The sequence below is a fragment of the Malania oleifera genome, chromosome 5, assembly GCF_029873635.1.
Source record: "Malania oleifera isolate guangnan ecotype guangnan chromosome 5, ASM2987363v1, whole genome shotgun sequence".
Lineage (NCBI taxonomy): Eukaryota > Viridiplantae > Streptophyta > Magnoliopsida > Santalales > Ximeniaceae > Malania > Malania oleifera.
This window is the reverse complement of record NC_080421.1, coordinates 11,718,349-11,737,985: the sequence shown is the minus strand read 5'-3', so window position 1 is coordinate 11,737,985 and position 19,637 is coordinate 11,718,349. Positions and strand designations below refer to the sequence as shown.

The 19,637-nt window shown below is 32.8% G+C and overlaps 2 protein-coding genes across 2 annotated transcripts; both read right to left on the bottom strand.

Annotated features, from left to right (window-relative positions):
• Window positions 1-1,982: 1,982 nt before the first annotated feature.
• LOC131155837 (adenylate isopentenyltransferase 5, chloroplastic-like) lies at window positions 1,983-3,009 on the bottom strand. Its single transcript, XM_058109284.1, has one exon. The coding sequence runs from the start codon at window positions 3,007-3,009 to the stop codon at window positions 2,113-2,115; it is 897 nt and encodes a 298-aa protein (XP_057965267.1). The 3' UTR covers window positions 1,983-2,112.
• Window positions 3,010-11,846: 8,837 nt separating this feature from the next.
• LOC131155236 (adenylate isopentenyltransferase 5, chloroplastic-like) lies at window positions 11,847-13,174 on the bottom strand. The gene is made up of 2 exons (XM_058108227.1): window positions 13,131-13,174; window positions 11,847-12,856 (listed from the first exon to the last, which is right to left on the bottom strand). The coding sequence occupies exon 2, from the start codon at window positions 12,846-12,848 to the stop codon at window positions 11,964-11,966; it is 885 nt and encodes a 294-aa protein (XP_057964210.1). The 5' UTR covers window positions 12,849-12,856; window positions 13,131-13,174; the 3' UTR covers window positions 11,847-11,963.
• Between the last annotated feature and the right edge of the window lie 6,463 nt (window positions 13,175-19,637).

Genomic DNA, 19,637 nt, shown 5'->3' with positions numbered 1-19,637 from the left:
ATATTTTAAAAAGGAAGTATTAGTAATGAATCTAAAAATTCGTCACTATTAGTCTCTTATTAGTGACGAATTTACAACATCGTCACTAATACTCTGAATTAAAATTTTTTTATTTGTTTTATAAAAGGGAATTAGTAGTGACGGTTCTCAAATTCGTCACTAGTAAGGGACAAATAGTAACAAATTCATAAATTCACCACTAATACTCTGAACTTAAAATTTTTAAATTTTTTAAAATAGGAAGTATTAGTGACAGTTGTTAATCTGTCACTAATAAGGGGCCATTAGTGACGAATTTACAAATTCATCACTAATATCCTCTTATTAGTGATGTATCTCCCAATCCGTCACTAATACCCTTAACTAAATTTTTTTTATATTTTTTAAATAAAAAACACTAGTTGTGACGGTTTCAAAACCACCACTAATATCCTCTTATTAGTGACGGATCTCCCAATCCGTCACTAATACCCTTAACTTAATTTTTTTTTATATTTTTTAAATAAAAAACACTAGTAGTGACAGTTTCAAAACCGTCACTAATATACCATTATTTCTAGCAATTGTTAATAAATCTTTTGAGAGCTTTGAATTAAAAATTCTATTTTGTTATGTATGTTACAAATAACGAATCACTTTTTAGTTGGTATTTTTTTATAACTTCCATTATTAAAATGATAGCGTCTCTCTGATTTTGCGTTAAACGGGTCAATTTTGGAAAGCTAGGTCACAAGGATTAACTTAAACATTAATCCTATTTTATAATTTAAATTAAATATTGAAAGTTAAAAATAAATCCTATTTTTTGATTTTGTGGAGTTGGATTCCAAGAGCCCTCAAACTTAGGGTCCTTCAATTTTGAAAAATAGTTTTTCATTTCTATTTTACTTTTTCAACAAATTATAAAAAAAAAGTTAATTAATTTTTCCTTTCCACTATATTTTTATAAAATAAATGAATATCCATAAATAGTTTTGGCACTATTTGCTTGTAAAAATAATTTTACTTTTTATTTCTATTTTTTCAAATAATTACATAAATACCACCTTGTTTTCTAAGTTTTCAAATTTATATAAAAAAGAGTTGGAAAAAATATTTCCGTTATTTTTCTAAAATTTCAACTCTTACTTTACATATGAGAGCGAGATTTGGATCTTGAACTTTAATTTCAGTGAATTATGTATGAAGTTTCTTGTAAATTCACACAAATTTAAATTCAAATCCTAGAATCAATGATTCCAAATATTACCTTATATGAAATTTAGAAAATTGTAAAACATGTTGCCTTTTTATTTTTATTTTTGAATATTTCAAAATATATAAAAAATTATTTTACATGAATTATTTATTTTCTACATTTTTAATATGAATCTTGAAAAATATTTAAAATAAGTTGCATTCTTTATAATTTCTTTTGAAAGCTAAAAATTAGAAAATAAAATTATTATTATTATTATTATTATTATTATTATTATTATTATTATTATTTTGCTTTGACTTAAATCCTATTTTTTTTATCCACTTACTAATCAATGCCCATTTATTTACAAATTTACTTAGAATACCAAATATTGTTTAACTTGAAAAGTTAGAATCATTTTTCAATATTTTAGGTATTAGATTCAAATTTGAATGAAATGTGACAAAATTTAATACAATTTTATACTATATTTTTTAAAAAAATTATTTCCTAACCCTACTTGGATATTAATCGTTATTTTCTATTGAAAAAAAAATTTAAAATTTAATTTAAATTTACTTAAATTTACAAGAAATGTAGTATAAAGTTTATTCAAATTTTTATAAATCTATCTACATAAATGTAAGAGAAAAGTAACTTCTCGTTTTCTGACCGTCGGACGCTAATTAAGTATTGGCTACACAATGCATAAATACCCCAATCTCCCGTTTCATTTCCTTTAAATGACACCCTAAGAAATTTTATAACTTAATTAATATAACAAGATGGAACCCTAATTCATGCATTAAAAACAATATTTACCCCCACTCTTCTCATTCCTTTAATTGCATTCTTTAGAGTTTATTATTGAAAAAATCACTAGTATGACTCTTTTAACTTCTCGTCATGTATCAGTATGCTTTACTGATCGATCAACAATGCTGCAACAGCTCTATCATTGAGTCTCCAAATTTTGTTTCCAATGCATCAATTTTGAGAAAATCACCCACTATCTTCAAGCTATGTTCCTTCACCGCCTTCTCCCACACTTGGTCCACCTCTTTCCCTGATTCCTCGAACACCCGAGTCGCATCAATGCGGTGCATCGCCCATCCAACCTCATTCCTCAGCCGCTGGATCTTCCCTATCTGGCAGCACGTCAGTTCACAGGTGTTCGCCTTGATGGCTTCAATGCCCGACCTCAGAAGAGCCTCCTTTCGCTTCTTATCTTCCTCGGCGCCGGCAGCGGCACTCTCGGCCCGCAAGTACGGATCCATCTCCGGAACCCCGATGGCGCGGCGAATTCCCTTGTCATAGTCAGCTCCCGGAACAAATATTTCACGGACCTCCTCCAGCAGCCCCGCCGCCACCATCTGGTCGACCCGTTTCGAGACGTGGGCGTGCAGTACAGGCACCGAAACGTCGAGCCATATGAAGCAGGGTTGATACTTGGCCTTGAACCTGTAGTGCGGACTCTCCACCAGCGCCTCAATGTAGTTGTTGGATCCGCCCACGATTATGGGAATCCAGCTCGAGCTCGTGATGGTGTCCATGGCGAACAGCGTGCGGAGGCTGAAGTAGCGAGCGGTGAAGTCGGAGTCGGGATCGACGTTGCCGAGCAAGTGGTGGGGCACGCCTCGGCGCTCCTGCTCGCTGACCTTGTTGGTGACGATGTCCAGTCCCTTGTACACTTGAATTTTGTCGGCGTTGATGATCTCGGTCGGAAAACGGGTGGCGAGTTCGATGGAGAGGCGAGACTTTCCGGTTCCGGTTGCTCCCATAATGAACACAGCCTTGTTCTTGTGGCACATCCCGCTGTTGATTTCCATTATTTATGCTGCCATAGATGTAAACTTCGCATCAATAAATTAAGATTGTAAATAGCAAAGGTGAAATGATCAAGACTTGCATTGCCAGGGCTATCATGCATCCTCCTATAAATTAAATAATGTTGTATAAGAATAAGCAAAGAAAGTATATCTAATACAATTTTAGATAAGATACTGTACTTCCCTAGCACCTACTAAAAATGTATCAATTCGAGTTTTGAAAACAAAAAAGTAAATTCTATCTACTCTGTTTCTTGAAGTGACAAATTCTCCCATTACGCACATGAAAATAACTTGAAGGAAATTTGTGATATATCAGTCTGTGTGTGTGTGCGCGTATGTGTGTGTGAGTGAGTGAGAGAGAGAATGACTTATGTTGATGAAGGAAGATTCGGAAATAAGGTGGAAAGTAAGGAAAAAATAATGAGAAAAATGTTTAAAACCCAAAAGATTTGGAGATCCACATATAATTTCATGGGACTCACTTGTTTGTAATATTTGAGTATTTGATTAAAAAAAAAATTGTAAAGAGACTACAATATTTCAAATGTCTACATGAAATATTGTGGAATTCATAAAATTAATTAGTTCGCAAGAATAATTAAATATTTAATTAGAATAATCAGGAACAATTCTTTCACTCATGCAAAAAATGACTTTAAAAAAATAATTATGGAGGCACGTGCATAAGAAATCCCTAAATATCTAAGGTTTACACATACCAAACTAAATATGAAAACTCATATAACAAATACAAAAACTCCTATGATTTTCTATAATTACACGGGTAACTATAGAAACTTTATAATAAATAATAGGAAACTTTATCTACTGCCGATATAACCTCCCTTAAAGTAAGTTTTTCAAAACTAATCGTATCCATCAATTCTTTGAGTTTTAAAAAACTATTCACATTGAGCAATTACTTAAAAATATATGTCTTTTGATCATTGGACAAACAACTTTCAATTATAATTTTTGTCATTCACCAAAGTCCCAGAAATACTGATACTTGATTATGTATTGTAACATACTAATTAAAATAATTGTGTATTATACTTAATCTATAGTTATTGGCTATTTTGTAATTTTTAAAAAATTATTTGAAATTTTTAAATAAATATTAGAAATAGTCTTACATTATTTTACTGTGTATTATAGCTTATTAATTATTGATGTAATATAATTCAATTATGAAAGAAAGATGAACCATTTATTAATTTAAAATAGTATTAAATAAATTTTAAAATATTAATTTAATTAATAATATTATTTAGCATAAATTAATATGATAATCATGTGTTAAAAACATACAATTAATACAAAATTATTGTCAATTAAAACATATCAAGGTGGTTGATCAATATAGATCTCTTCTTCCAGAAAACCATTCAGAAATGCTGATTTCACATCCATTCGGTAAATCTTCCATCCCATTTGTGTTGATGGTAAAATTAGTAATCTGATAGTTTTAAGCCTAGTAACCGGTGTTAGAATTGGCGTATTCCCACGAGGGGGGTGAATTGAAATTTTAAAATTTATCTCCTAGGTTAAATGAAATACCTGTATAATACAGGTCTTTCTAAGCAATTCCAAAAGCGCCAATAATATAATGTGTGGAAATTTAAATTAAGCGCATCATTCACACCATAACATACATGTGCAATAAATATAAGGGGCAGAAATATAAACAAGGCACACGATAGGTTATTGGGGTTCGGCCAACTGTGCCTACGTCATCGCCTCTAGCTCACAAGCCCGAGGATTTCACTAAAGGCTCACTTAACAGGTGGAGCGACACCGATTACAACCAGGTCAATTAGCACAGGGTTGACCTCAACCTTTACAATTAGGTCAATTAACAAGGCTGATCTCAACCTACACCTTAACGGGATGGTGCATCTAACTTTTCTAACCGGGTCTAAGCCAATCCGAGACTATTTCAAAGGGCTAGTCTCCCTCTACAGGCCCATGCTTGAAAATACAACAATATGTTTTCAATCAATGAAATTGGTACAGTGATTATGCTTTCAAGTAAAGCAGATATTTACCCAGTTACACATAATCGCATACACCACCAATATGATATAATAAGTAAGCTCAATGTGGTTTAATATATGTCAACTCTCAAACAAGTATTTGCTATCAATGTAATCAGTACGTGAGAGTGCAAACCATTATAATCTTTGTATTACAAGATGTATTCAATCTAAATGCTCAAACAAAGATATCAACTAACCCTCAGATATTTTAACCAATAGATTTTCTCAATCCTATAGAGCTCAAGTAGTATATAGATTTGATTTACAAAAAGAAATTTAATCTTTGTATACAAAAAAAGATATAACTCAATGAATATTGCCACAAATATTTTTAACCTATAAACAAATATCTCTTCAAATATTTTTCAAGATAAAACATAATAGATATTTGAAAATGATTTTGAAAATATTTTGCAACCAAAGTAATATACGAGTTTCTCAAGATATTGCAACGAACATACAATCACATAAGATCAAATGAAAGTCTTCTTAGGAGAGACTTATTAACAAAGTCCCCAAAGAATACTTAGATTTGGCTCTCCAGAAAAAATTATATCAAACAATCACAAACCAAGTGAGAGCAAACCTTTAGAGCAAACAACACTCAAATCAAACTTACGAATGATTTTGGCAATGAGAGAAGGTAAGTATGAGTGTATGGAGCTTAGAAATGAGTAGTATAGATTTTGGGGATTTAAAATAATTTCTCCTAATCAAGATTGTTAATCTCGTGCTAATTATTCCAAATGAGGGGGTATTTATAGGCTTCTCCTAAAATATAACCGTTAAGGACATGGTTGGAATAATTAGAAAAGATTTAATGATATTTAATTATTTTAACCTTGTTTAACCGAGTTAACCACGATAAAAAAAATAGGTCCAACCCAAGAACACTGGTTAACCAGGACAAGTTCGGTCGACCCAAGTTCTTGGGATTCAGTCGACTGGGCCAAAAATGAACTGCCGATTCGGTCGACCGGACGTGTATGTCCGAGGCGATTTTTTCTATATTTGCGAGGTTCAGTCGATCAGGGTCATTTTGAACTAAACTTGTCGGTCGACCAGACCGTTGGGTTCCCACACGTGGGAAATTGGTCGACCAGGTTGGTGGTATACAATTTTCTCTCAGTCGACTAGGAAGTCAAAATGTTGACTTCCTAGGAAGCTTGGTCGACCGAGGCCAAATGAACTACACAACTCGGTTGACCGGACCGTGGTCAATCGGTTGACCTGGTCTAGGGTCGGTCGACCGGAGGTAAAATGAACTTGAATTTCCGGTCGACCGAAGGTGCACATTTTGTGCATTTCGGTCTTGTTTCATGCAATAATCACCCTATTCAAGTGCCTAACACATACAAGTGAGTGTGTGAGTGTCCTAGGGTATTTTCTAAATCCAGTTTTATTTATGATTCATTTTGAGCTTACTTATTAGACCATGCATGTGATGTGTGTGATTATTACAAACAAAAAGGCCTAATTATTATTACAGACACTTTACATGAATAAAATATATTACAACATAAAAATTGGGTCTTCAATCTTCACTTTCTTCCATGTGCATTAAGATCTTTCAATTTAAGTTCCTACACATAACCTCAAACACCCATTAGATATAATGAGTGTTTGTCATAATCAAAACCGGGCATGACCTATAAGGTCAATATTCTCCCCCTTTTTGATGATGACAAATACACTTAGCAAAAATATGGGTATAAGCCTAAGAAGGCTCCCCTATCAATATGCATCCAATTATTTTAACCAAATTACTTTTACCCAATTATTTTTACCCCCCTCTCCATCTCCCCCCTTTGGCAACAAAAAAAATGGCTATAAGAGTTAATTACTCTTGGCAATGGGTAAGTATTACATTATAAGTTTTTGAAACATTTTGAAAAAATTTCGGTAGAGTGCCGTTTGAAAATTGGACTTTCCAAAATAAATCATGCATAAATAATGACCGGTTTGAGTTTACAAGTCCTAGTAGTTTATCCACAACTACTCAAACAGTTCCAGTATGATTAAAAACAGTAAACAGGAGCATAACTATCAACATGTAGGAGACATGTTGTTGAGATAGTGTGATAATACCCTGCTAGGAGGATAAGTTTTGATCTAGGGATAGGAAATTTATGTTGTGGGTTCCTAGATATCTATATATTTTTGTGTTTTGGGAGATTGTATATAAACACAGTATTTTGGGATATAGTTGACTCTGGAGTTATGTATTTTATGGTTTGGAGAATGTGATTTATATTTACTGCGCCTTAGGTTTCCGCTATGTATGTCAGATGTGTCCCCATTACCCACAGGTTCGGGTTAACTATATTATTAAATATGTTTTTTTTTATATGATAAGTTAATCAGGTCATTACATGTAGCTCTGAATGGACTCACCTACATTCATCCTAAATGCCTCATACTCGCTAGTCAACATATCTATTCTATTGTCTTTCACATATGTGACTTCAAACTTATCCCAGATTTCTTTTGCAATAGAATATGTCTTTGTCCTATTAAATTCATTTACATCAAGACTACAGTACAAAATATTTATAGTAATGGCATTTAAACTAATAGCTTTGATATCATCATCATCATATTCTTCCTCAATCTTAGGAACTCTAGTTACACCCTCTGTTTTCATAGGGACGTAATTTCCCTTAGAGACGATCCTCCACACCTTCCAATCAGTATTTTGGAGGTAGATGCGCATCTTCTGTTTCCAAAAGGTGTAATTAACACCACTGAAAACTGAAGGTCTATGAAAGATGGTCCCTTAGGGAAAGGGGTAATGGAACTATAAGTCATATATGATCTTTTGCAAAATAACTACTAGTCTATGCTACGTGACTCTAATACCAATTGTTAGCTTCACCGTGATCCCAAGAGGGGGGTGAATTGGTACTTTTAAAATTTATGCCCTAGGTGAGTATCCTAACAGTAGTATATTCACAATTCTATGATCAATCAAGTGTAAATAAAGTAAATCAATTATAATATGTACTAGAAATTAAATAAAACAATTTTAATTAACTACGCATGCACTAGAAAGCAGTAAAGGAAAGTGACATGTAGCAATGTTATCGAGGTTCGGTAAATTGCCTACCTCCCCGCCTTGGCTAACAAGCACAAGGATTACCACTATACTTGCTCACTTAAATGGGTGGAGCGGCACCTAAACAAACCAGGTCAATTAGTACAGGATTGACCTCAACCTTTACAACTAATCCTTACCGGACTGGATTACCGCCCCCTCAGGCCATGCTTGGAAACACTCAGTAATTTCACAACAATGAAATTGGTGCAGTGATTATATTTTCATGTAAAGCAGATGTGTACCCAATCTAAGCAATCACATACACCACCAAATGATATAGTGAAGTAAGCTCAATGTGATCTTAGATGTCTACTCTCAAATAGTTATATGAGCGATCTAATCAGTGTGTGAGAGTGCAAACAATATGATCTTTGTATCACAAAATATATATTCAATCTAAATGCTCAAGCAAAGATATTAGCAGCACTTCAGATATCTCAACAAATGATTTTTCTCAATACATAAGCCTCAAGAGATGTATAGATTTTGTTTGCAAAAACGAGTTTGATCTTTGTGTTAAAAAATAATACCACTCAAGGAATATTGAAACAAAAATCTTTAACACATAATCAAATATCTCTTCAAAGAATTCTCAAAATGAAACACACTAGATATTTGAAAATGATTTGAAAGTATTTAATCAACCAAAATCAAATATGAACTTCTTAAGATATTGCAATGATTGTGCAATACTCAAAAGTTCAAATGAAGTCCTCTTAGAAAAGACTTATTAATAAAGTCCCCTAAGAACACTTGAGGTTTTGCTCTCAAATAAAATAGTTTCAAACAAGCACAATCTTGAGAGAGCAAACCTTATAGAACAACAACACTCAAATCAAACTTATAAAAGGATTTTTGGCAATATGGCAAGGTAAGAATGAGTGTAGGGAGCTTAGAAGTGAGTAATAGAAATTTTGGAATTGAGAGAAAATTCACTAATCAAGTTTTATAATCTTATTACTAACCATTCCAAATGAAGGGGTATATATAGACTTCCCTTTGATTATGGTCGGTAATGTAACATATGGAATTATTATAAAAGTTTAATATTATTTAATTAAATTAACTCCGTTTAAAAATATTAATTGGGGTAAAATATTTGGGCCAACCCAAGAGCATTGGTCGACCGAAGGAAGTTCGGTTGGCTAAGTTGTTTAAGTTCGGTCGACCGAGCATTAATAGAACTACAAGTTTAGTCAACCGGACATGGAAGTCCAAGGGCGATTTTTTCATTTAGCGTGATTCGGTCGACCGAGAACCATTGGAACTAGATAGTTCGGTCGACCAAATCGTTGAGCTCCACACGTGGGAACTTGGTCGACCAGGACATTGTTATGCATTTTGAGCTCGACCAAATGGTCAAATTGTTGACTCCTAGGTAGTTCGGTCAACCGGGTGAAAATGAACTGGGCAAGTTTAGTCGACTGGGCAATGGTCAAACTTTGACCCGGTTCCTGTTCAGTCGACCGGGAAGAATTGTACTAGAGAGTACGGTAAACCGAATGTGCCTATTTAGTGCATTTCAGTCCTATTTAAGCATACAATCACCCTACTCAAATGACCATACATATATATACGCATGAGTGTGTGTCCTAGGGTCATTTTTAGGTTCTTTTTAGTTTGAACTTACTTATTTTATCATGCATGTGGTGTGTATGATTATTACAAGTCAAGCCTTATTTACTATTATAGACCCTTAAAGAATAGTGAAATTAAATACAACATAAATTGCGTCTTCAACTTCAATTCCTTGTTCCATCATTATGATCTGCCAATCAGTATACATGCACATAACCTCAAGCTTGCATCAAATATAACAGGTATTTGTCATTATCGAAATCGGACGTAACCTATAAGGTCAATATATATGTTAATTTTTTAAGGATGGAAAGCCTGCATATATGAAATTTTCACATAAATTAAATTTTAAAAAGTAAATTTCACCCCATTTAAATTTACACATAACTAAATTGACATTTCAAAAGTCATTTGCCTTTTATACATCGATTTTTGAAAGGTCGGCCACACTTTAACACAATTCTACATATATTTGACCGAGTATTATACATTTATATTTTTTTTAAAAAAAATTAATATTTTTGTTAAAAACTAATTTATTTTTTAAGGAAGTAATTAATTAGGATTTGTCTATGTGATCTGCGCAAGAATTATTATCATTTAATTGGATTAGTTTTTGAATGGTGTGGTACGCACCATCTACCTAATAATTTTTTCATCAAATGGGTTGTTATATATTTCTAGCTATTGTTAATAAATCTTTTGAGAGCTTTGAATTAAAAATTCTATTTTGTTATGTATGTCACAAATAACGACTCACTTTTTGTTGGTCTTTTTTTTATAACTTCCATTATTAAAATGATAGCGTCTCTCTGATTTTACGTTAAACGGGTCAATTTTGGAAAGCTGGGTCACAAGGATTAACTTAAACATTAATCCTATTTTATAATTTAAATTAAATATTGAAAGTTAAAAATAAATCCTATTTTTTGATTATGTGGAGTTGGATTCCAAGAGCCCTCAAACTTAGGCTCCTTCAATTTTGAAAAATAGTTTTTCATTTCTATTTTACTTTTTCAACAAATTATAAAAAAAAGTTCATTAATTTTTCATTTCCACTATATTTGTATAAAATAAATGAATATCCATAAATAGTTTTGGCACTATTTGCTTGTAAAAATAATTTTACTTTTATTTCTATTTTTTCAAATAATTACATAAATACCACCTTGTTTTCTAAGTTTTCAAATTTATATAAAAAAGAGTTGGAAAAAATCTTTCCATTATTTTTCTAAAATTTCAACTCTTACTTTACATATGAGAGCGAATGATCTTGAACTTTAATTTCAGTGAATTATGTATGGAGTTTCTTGTAAATTCACACAAATTAAAATTCAAATCTTAGAGTCAATGATTCCAAATATTACCTTATATGAAATTTAGAAAATTGTAAAACAGGTTGCCTTTTTGTTTTCATTTTTTTGAATATTTCAAAATATATAAAAAAATATTTTACATAAATTATTTATTTTCTACCTTTTTAATATGAATCTTGAAAAATATTTAAAATAAGTTGCATTCTTTATAATTTCTTTTGAAAGCTAAAAATTAGAAAATAAAATAATAATAATAATAATTATTATTATTATTATTATTATTATTATTATTATTATTATTATTTTTCTTTGACTTAAATCCTATTTTTTTTATCCACTTACTAATCAATGCCCATTTATTTACAAATTTACTTAGAATACCAAATATTGTTTAACTTGAAAAGTTAGAATCATTTTTCAATATTTTAGGTATTAGATTCAAATTTGAATGAAATGTGACAAAATTTAATACAATTTTATACTATATTTTTTAAAAAATTTATTTCCTAACCCTACTTGGATATTAGTCTCTATTTTCTATTGAAAAAATAAATAAATTTTAAATTTAATTTAAATTTACTTAAATTTACAAGAAATGTAGTATAAAGTTTATTCAAATTTTTATAAATCTATCTACATAAATATAAGAGAAAAGTAACTTCTCGTTTTTTGACCGTCGGACGCTAATTAAGTATTGGCTACACAGTGCATAAATACCCCATCTCCCGTTTCATTTCCTTTAAATGACACCCTAAGAAATTTTATAACTTAATTAATATAACAAGATGGAACCCTAATTCATGCATTAAAAACAATATTTACCCCCACTCTTCTCATTCCTTTAATTGCATTCTTTAGAGTTTATTATTGAAAAAATCACTAGTATGACTCTTTTAACTTCTCGTCATGTATCAGTATGCTTTACTGATCGATCATTGAGTCTCCAAATTTTGTTTCCAATGCATCAATTTTGAGAAAATCACCCACTATCTTCAAGCTATGTTCCTTCACCGCCTTCTCCCACACTTGGTCCACCTCTTTCCCTGATTCCTCGAACACCCGAGTCGCATCAATGCGGTGCATCGCCCATCCAACCTCATTCCTCAGCCGCTGGATCTTCCCTATCTGGCAGCACGTCAGTTCACAGGTGTTCGCCTTGATGGCTTCAATGCCCGACCTCAGAAGAGCCTCCTTTCGCTTCTTATCTTCCTCGGCGCCGGCAGCGGCACTCTCGGCCCGCAAGTACGGATCCATCTCCGGAACCCCGATGGCGCGGCGAATTCCCTTGTCATAGTCAGCTCCCGGAACAAATATTTCACGGACCTCCTCCAGCAGCCCCGCCGCCACCATCTGGTCGACCCGTTTCGAGACGTGGGCGTGCAGTGCAGGCACCGAAACGTCGAGCCATATGAAGCAGGGTTGATACTTGGCCTTGAACCTGTACTGTGGACTCTCCACCAGCGCCTCAATGTAGTTGTTGGATCCGCCCACGATGATGGGAATCCGGCTCGAGCTCGTGATGGTGTCCATGGCGAACAGCGTGCGGAGGCAGAAGTCGTGAGCGGTGAAGTCGGAGTCGGGATCGACGTCGCCGAGCAAGTGGTGGGGCACGCCTCGGCGCTCCTGCTCGCTGACCTTGTTGGTGACGATGTCCAGTCCCTTGTACACTTGGATTTTGTCGGAGTTGATGATCTCGGCCGGAAAACGGGTGGCGAGATCGATGGAGAGGCGAGACTTTCCAGTTCCGGTTGCTCCCATAATGAACACAGCCTTGTTCTTGTGGCACATCCCGTTGTTGATTTCCATCGTTTATGCTGTCATAGATGTAAACTTCGCATCAATAAATTAAGATTGTAAAATAGCAAAGGTGAAATGATCAAGACTTGCATTGCCAGGGCTATCATGCCTCCTCCTCTAAATTAAATAATGTTTTATAAGAATAAGCAAAGAAAGTATATCTAATACAATTTTAGATAAGATACTGTACTTCCTTAGCACTTACTAAATGGGTGCCAAGTAGTTTTTTTTTTTTCCGGGTTTTGAAAACAAAAATGTAAGTGTGAGTGAGTGAGAGAGAGAATGACTCACGATGATGAAGGAAGATTTGGAGATAAGGTGGCGAGCGATTGAGCACAAAACAGGAGAGAGCTCCTGAATTTATAGAATCCTGTACCATAAATATGAGCCTTAAAATTTGGTAACGTGATCATTAATGTTTAAAAATTAATGCATTATGAGTTGAAGTCATAATTAGATGTGCAAACAAAATGTACATTTAATTTGTTATGGGGAAAAAAAAAAATGAACAAATATACTAATATAGCAAGCCATTAAATAATAAAATGTCCAAAGACAACCTATCTTTTGTTGTTTTTCGTTCTTTCTATTTTCATGTTCACTTGTATGTTTTAAATTAATTTGGCTTAGATTTAAACTTTTGGTCACCCTTTGAGGAACTAAGCAAATTATTAGGCCCCCGCTAGAAATTTGAAAATTGAGTATTAACCGAGAGGGTTAAGAAAATATGAAAAAAAATCTACTTTTCTTTAGTTATCAAAGAAAATAAAACCGAAAAAAAAAAAACACGCACGCACACACATGCACGCACACACACACAAATTATAAAATTTATAACGAATCAACAAACAAAATTCTTTTGATCTTATGCCTCGTTAACACTTAGTTTTTCTTAATTTTTAATTGTATTAGAATAACTTTTTAATTGTATTGTACCTCATAAAGAGAGAGAAATTATAATGAAGTATGCATTTTATTCTTATATTCATTTCATTTTCTTCATTCGAACAAAAATATTTGATTCAAACAAAGCCTTAAAGATTATTGAACCACGAAATACACTAAAGGAAGTATACAATTTTTGAATTTGAATCTTATTATTATTATTATTATTACTATTATTATTATTATTATTAGTATTGTTGAGGTTGTTGTTGTTGTTGTTTTTTATTTTTATTTTATTTCTATTTTTTAACCACTTTGGTCACTACAAAAATAAGATTATTAGTAAATGATCAAAACCGTCGTTATTAATGACGAATTTTGAAGTCGTCACTAATAATGTAGAATTAGTGACGGATTATAACCATCACTAAAACCCCAATACCGTCACTATAAATTCTATACTAGCTCGACACAAATTCATAACTAATAGTAGGGTATTAGTGACGAATTTCAAAACCGTCACTAATAGTGTAGTATTAGTGAAGGATCAAAACCGTCACTAGTACTCTACTATTAGTGAGGAATCCTAAAACTGTCACTAGTAGTAGTTAGTGAAGGATCAAAACCGTCACTAATACTTGTCCTATAGTGAAGGATCATAATTCGTCACTAATAGTGTAGTATTAGTAACGGTTTTAAATTCGTCATTAATAGTTTAAAACCGTCACTAATAGTTGGACTTTAGTGAATGATCAAAACTGTTACTAATACTTGGCCTTTAGTGAAGGATCAACATTCGTCATTAATGGTATAGTATTAGTGATCGTTTTGATCCTTCACTAATATCTATAGACAATTATTAGTGACGGTTTTCAAACCGTCACAAATAATTTAAAATTAATATTTCTTTTAATCATTAATTCCAGTGAAAATCTGTAATTACATTTTTGCATAGATAACATTAAACCATAATTATTAAAAAAAATTATTAAAAATTCTAATTCAAAATCAAATACAAATACATTATACAAATTCTGAATGTTTTCTATATAAATCTCATATGTTCAGATAACAAAAAAACAAAAAAACAAAAAAAAGCAAAAAAAAAAAAAAATCAAAAACTGCATCCTTCTGTAGTGCATGGCATCGTGTTGATGGTGTGACATCCGCAAACCCTACGAATTAAGAATTATAAAAAAAAAATCAGTATACGATTTTCTACCATATATGTATACGTATTATAAGTATTAATGATTTGATAGAAAAATAATCGGACATTCGGACATAGTTAAAAAAATAATACAATTTTAAATTGTTAAGTTTTATCAGTTTAGAAAAATTTTGGCAACATTTCGTCTGTAAATAAGACATTTTCCATAAAGATATGCTCCAAACCTCAGTGTTTACAATAAACAATACATAAATTGTACATGATTTTATTTGAGAAAATTTTAACGAAATTTCGGCAGTATGGCGTTTGTAAATTAGACATTTTCCCATAAAACCTGCACCTGAAACAATATATTATTTTAAGCAAATAAATCATTTCAAGCATGCAACAACCTAAATTCATTACCAGCATGCAATTCACAATATACTGCATCAACTGTGTGGTTGGCATTCAACACAAGCATGTATTCCAACTCGCGAATTCTACAATTCATATAACATAATACCATCATCTCTTATATTGCAGAAAACATAATAATAAAACTTACAATTCCTTTCATTTCTCCACATTTGATTAGATCTCTCACAAGACCACGAATATCATATCAAGCTGAGAAGTTCACAACACCCCAATGTTCAATGTTTACTGGATCCAATAGTTTCTAAAAGAAAGCACAAAGAATTTTGTGAGATCACTTGAACTAAGATATCCTCATATCACAATGTACAAGAAGAAGCACCTTATTGTTGCGAGGAGGAGCTACCGTTTTTAAATTGGACATTTTCTTATAAAACCTATACCTGAAACCTAGTTGTTTTAAGCAAATAAATCATTTCAATCATGCAACAACCTAAATCCACTACCAGCATGCAATTCACAATATACTACATCAGCCATGCAGTTGGCGTTCAACACAAACATGTAAGCCCGCGAATTCTACAATTTATATAACATAATATCATCGTCTCTTATATTGCAAAAAACATAATAATAAAACTTACAATTCTTTTTATTTCTCCACATTTGATTAGATCTCTCACAAAACCACGGATATCACATCAAGCTGAGAAGTTCACAACACCCCAATGTTCAATCTTTATTGGCTCCACTAGTTTCTAAAACAAAGCACAAAGAATTTTGTGAGATCAGTCAAACTAAGATATTATCACATCACAATGTCCAAGAAAAAGCATCTTATTGTTCCGAGGAGGAGCCGCCATTTGTAAATTGGACATTTTCCAATAAAACCTATACTTGAAACCTAGTTGTTTTATCCAAATAAATCAATTTAATCATGTAACAGCCCAAATCCACTACCAGCATGTAATTCACAATATACTGCATCAACCATGGAGTTGGCGTTCAACACAAGCATGCATTCCAGCCCACGAAATGAAAACAGATATTATGTATGGACTTATATCAAAGAAAACAGCCCGCGAAATCTTGGCGTGTAAATGGTAATCGTAGTGTGCAGGTTGTCCTAGGTTTTCATTGAGAAGATGTTCTTGAAGTAGTTTATAGTCTTTACAAAAGGTTTAGAGATCACTAAAGGTGAGGAAGTTGTTGATCTACATGCTCTACATATGTAGCAGATGTGGCATACAAATTAATTACATTCATCACACAAAACTATATGCCTTTATGAGATTGTACTAATTGAATTTATCTAAATGCTCGGCATATGCAGCAGATGCTATACACAAATTACATTTATCACAAAACACTTCATACCTTTATGAGATTGTGTTAATTGCAGATCGTTGATTTTAATTTCCTAGTGATGTAGGAAATTTGTAGAAAGCATAAGGATGAAATTTAATTATTCATTTATTCACTCATCCTTTCAAAAATATACAAGACATTGTAATCATTTTAGCACACATTTTAATGACTGTAGTCATGTATGAGACTTCTAATGACATTTCGGGAGCATGCCATCTATAAATAGAACATTTTCCAAGCCCGAAAATCATGAAAACAATAAAAATACAATTCATTTGAATCCCTAAGATAGTTAAATTTAGGCCAGCTCACTAAGGATAGAGCTCAGCTCCCCTATGTGTTCTCATATGTTTAATCCAAACATGAAAAAACCTAAGCAACTACTACCATGTAGTTCATAAGATTCTGCATCAGCCATGCAGATGTCATTCAGTTCAAGCATGCAATTCAATATACAGGAAATTCAATCGGGTTCATCATCATAAAAAATGGGGAGAATGTTGACTCTATGAGTTTGATCCTATTTTGATTATGACAAAACCAATGTTTCTCACTTGTGCACTGAGTTTCTTAAACAGGTATATCCTTAGCATAAACTGTTGGTAGGAACTCAACCAAGTCATATGGACTATGAGGATCAATCTTCATTTATGGCGTCTGAAGAATTGAAAGAATGAAAACTTATTCTTTATTGTATTTTCATTCCTTTTTAATTGGTCTGTAATAATTTATGTGGTCCGTAATAATGCGTCTGCATGCATGATAGAATTTAATGCTCAACAAGACCATAGGGACCGAATGACCTTAGGGTGGCCTTCAGTTGACCAAAGGTCGACTGACGCCAGGAATTTGGGCGTACTTAAAAAGACCTTAGGTTCAAACACATATGCACTCATAAGTCCCCATATCACTTGCATAATCAGGGGAATTAATTGAAGCAAAAATTGGACTTAATTGAAAATCTTAAGAGAGGTCGGGCGACCGAACCCTAGGAGTTCAAAACGCCTCAGGGGGCTCAAACTGCTGAAAATTCAACAGTTTGACCAGGCTTCGGGCGACCGAACCCAAAATGACCATATCGCCCTCGGGCGCCCGAACCCTTAGAAGGTTACTTTTCACCAATTCGGTCTACCAAACCTTCACGTTCAAAAAGACCTCAGGCGACCGAACTTGCTAGTTTGGTTAACCGAACTTAGCTTTGGGCAACCCAACCGCAGACAAAAACATTCTGTCTTTGGTTCAGCCGACTGACCCTTACTTCGAGCACCCGAACCTTTAAAAAGTGAATTTTTGAATGTGTCTATTCAGGCACCTGAACCTCAGATCGGGCACCCAAATCTCGCGGGGTAAATTAATTTTTACTGAAAAATTAACGGGGTTAAAGAGGGTTCAAACGTTAAACTCATTTAAAATCTTTTTAATAATGCCCATTGAGTCCCCAACGGTCATAATTTTGCCATTGCCTATATATATCTTCTCATTTGCAAATTTAATGGTTGATTAGTAAGATCATTAAGGAAAAACTCTCTCAAACCATTTAGCCTAGGGGTGAGCATAATTCGGGGAAACCCGAATTAATCGAATTAACCGATTAATTTCGGTCGGTTCGGTTCGGTTAAAAAATAGGTCGGTTCGGTTCGGTTATGGATGTACCAAATTTCGGTTAATCGGTTATCGGTTCGGTTAAGAGAAATTTTAATTCGGTTAACCGAATTACCCGAAATAATAATAAATTAAAATTTAAATGATAAACTAATAAATATATATATATCATATATATATATATATATATATACGCGGGAGAGGGGGGAACAGATATTCTAAGAGAAATTTAAAATTATGAATTGAGTTTTAAGATTATTTTTTATTACGTAAAAATAAATCTAAAGTTTGAGATTGCGTAATAATTGGCTATAGCTTAATAAAATCTGCTTCCAAAAACGTACAAAACGCATCCTTACTGGGTATAAATTCTTAATGCTTAATAAGTGCTTGATTGTTACAAATCTTGTTTAAGTATATACTCTATCCATTGCACAGTTTTGAGTTGTAGGAAATGAAATTCTTCCATTTACATCTTTTCCTATACTCATATTGAAAGCCTAAATGCCTAATAAATTTATTTGTCATCACTCTAGGCTTAAGTCATTTGATCCTAACCCGTATTATTGGCACTTATTAATAGACATTCCTCTTGAAATCAAAATTAGAGGCATTCACTAAAGAATTCAAGTTTTATTGACAAATCATGATATCTTCTTTGAACGTTAAATGTAAAAATCCTCTAATTTTAGTTCATCTCCTTCATAGGAAATCTTTACCTTATCATGATCACATCAAGTAAAGATCTATCCTCTCATTGGTTTATATCCTTGCTCCAAATTTGTGATCATATCTAAAGGATACATTCCAACTACCAAAGAGCATCGGTTACTAGTTATTCATATCTTCCACAATGTTCTTTGCCAGGATAAGTTAGGACATATTCTTTAGTATGCTTATCTTGTACGATGTCCTGCTACTGCCAAAATACTCTCTGAACATAATAGATAATAAAACTTTAAGAGTATTTATTTTAACTTGCTTCATAAGCTCTCAAACATTAAATAAAATCCATTAGAGCTTCATCCTCATGAATTAAGTTGAATGGCTAAATTGGTTGCCTAGGTCTCAATCTAGATGAATGTATCAAAATTTAAGTAGACCTATGCACATGCAGTTTAAATCAAAAGTCATTCCAACTTGGGGCCTCTCACGTATTGTAAATCATAAGAAAAGAGGCAAATATTGGCTTAGAACTCTCAAAGAAATATTCATTGTGACTTTTTGGTCCTTTAAGCCTAAGAACTCAAAGCCAAGATTAAATCATTAACAACTTAAAACTCTTGGCTAAATGATTTGAAAAATAAGAAAAGACATTAAATGAGTCGAGTGCATAATTGGGGGGGGGGGCATTCATCTTTCATATCTATATTCATTAAAATGCTCTTAATTTTTATCTATGCTTATATGTTTAT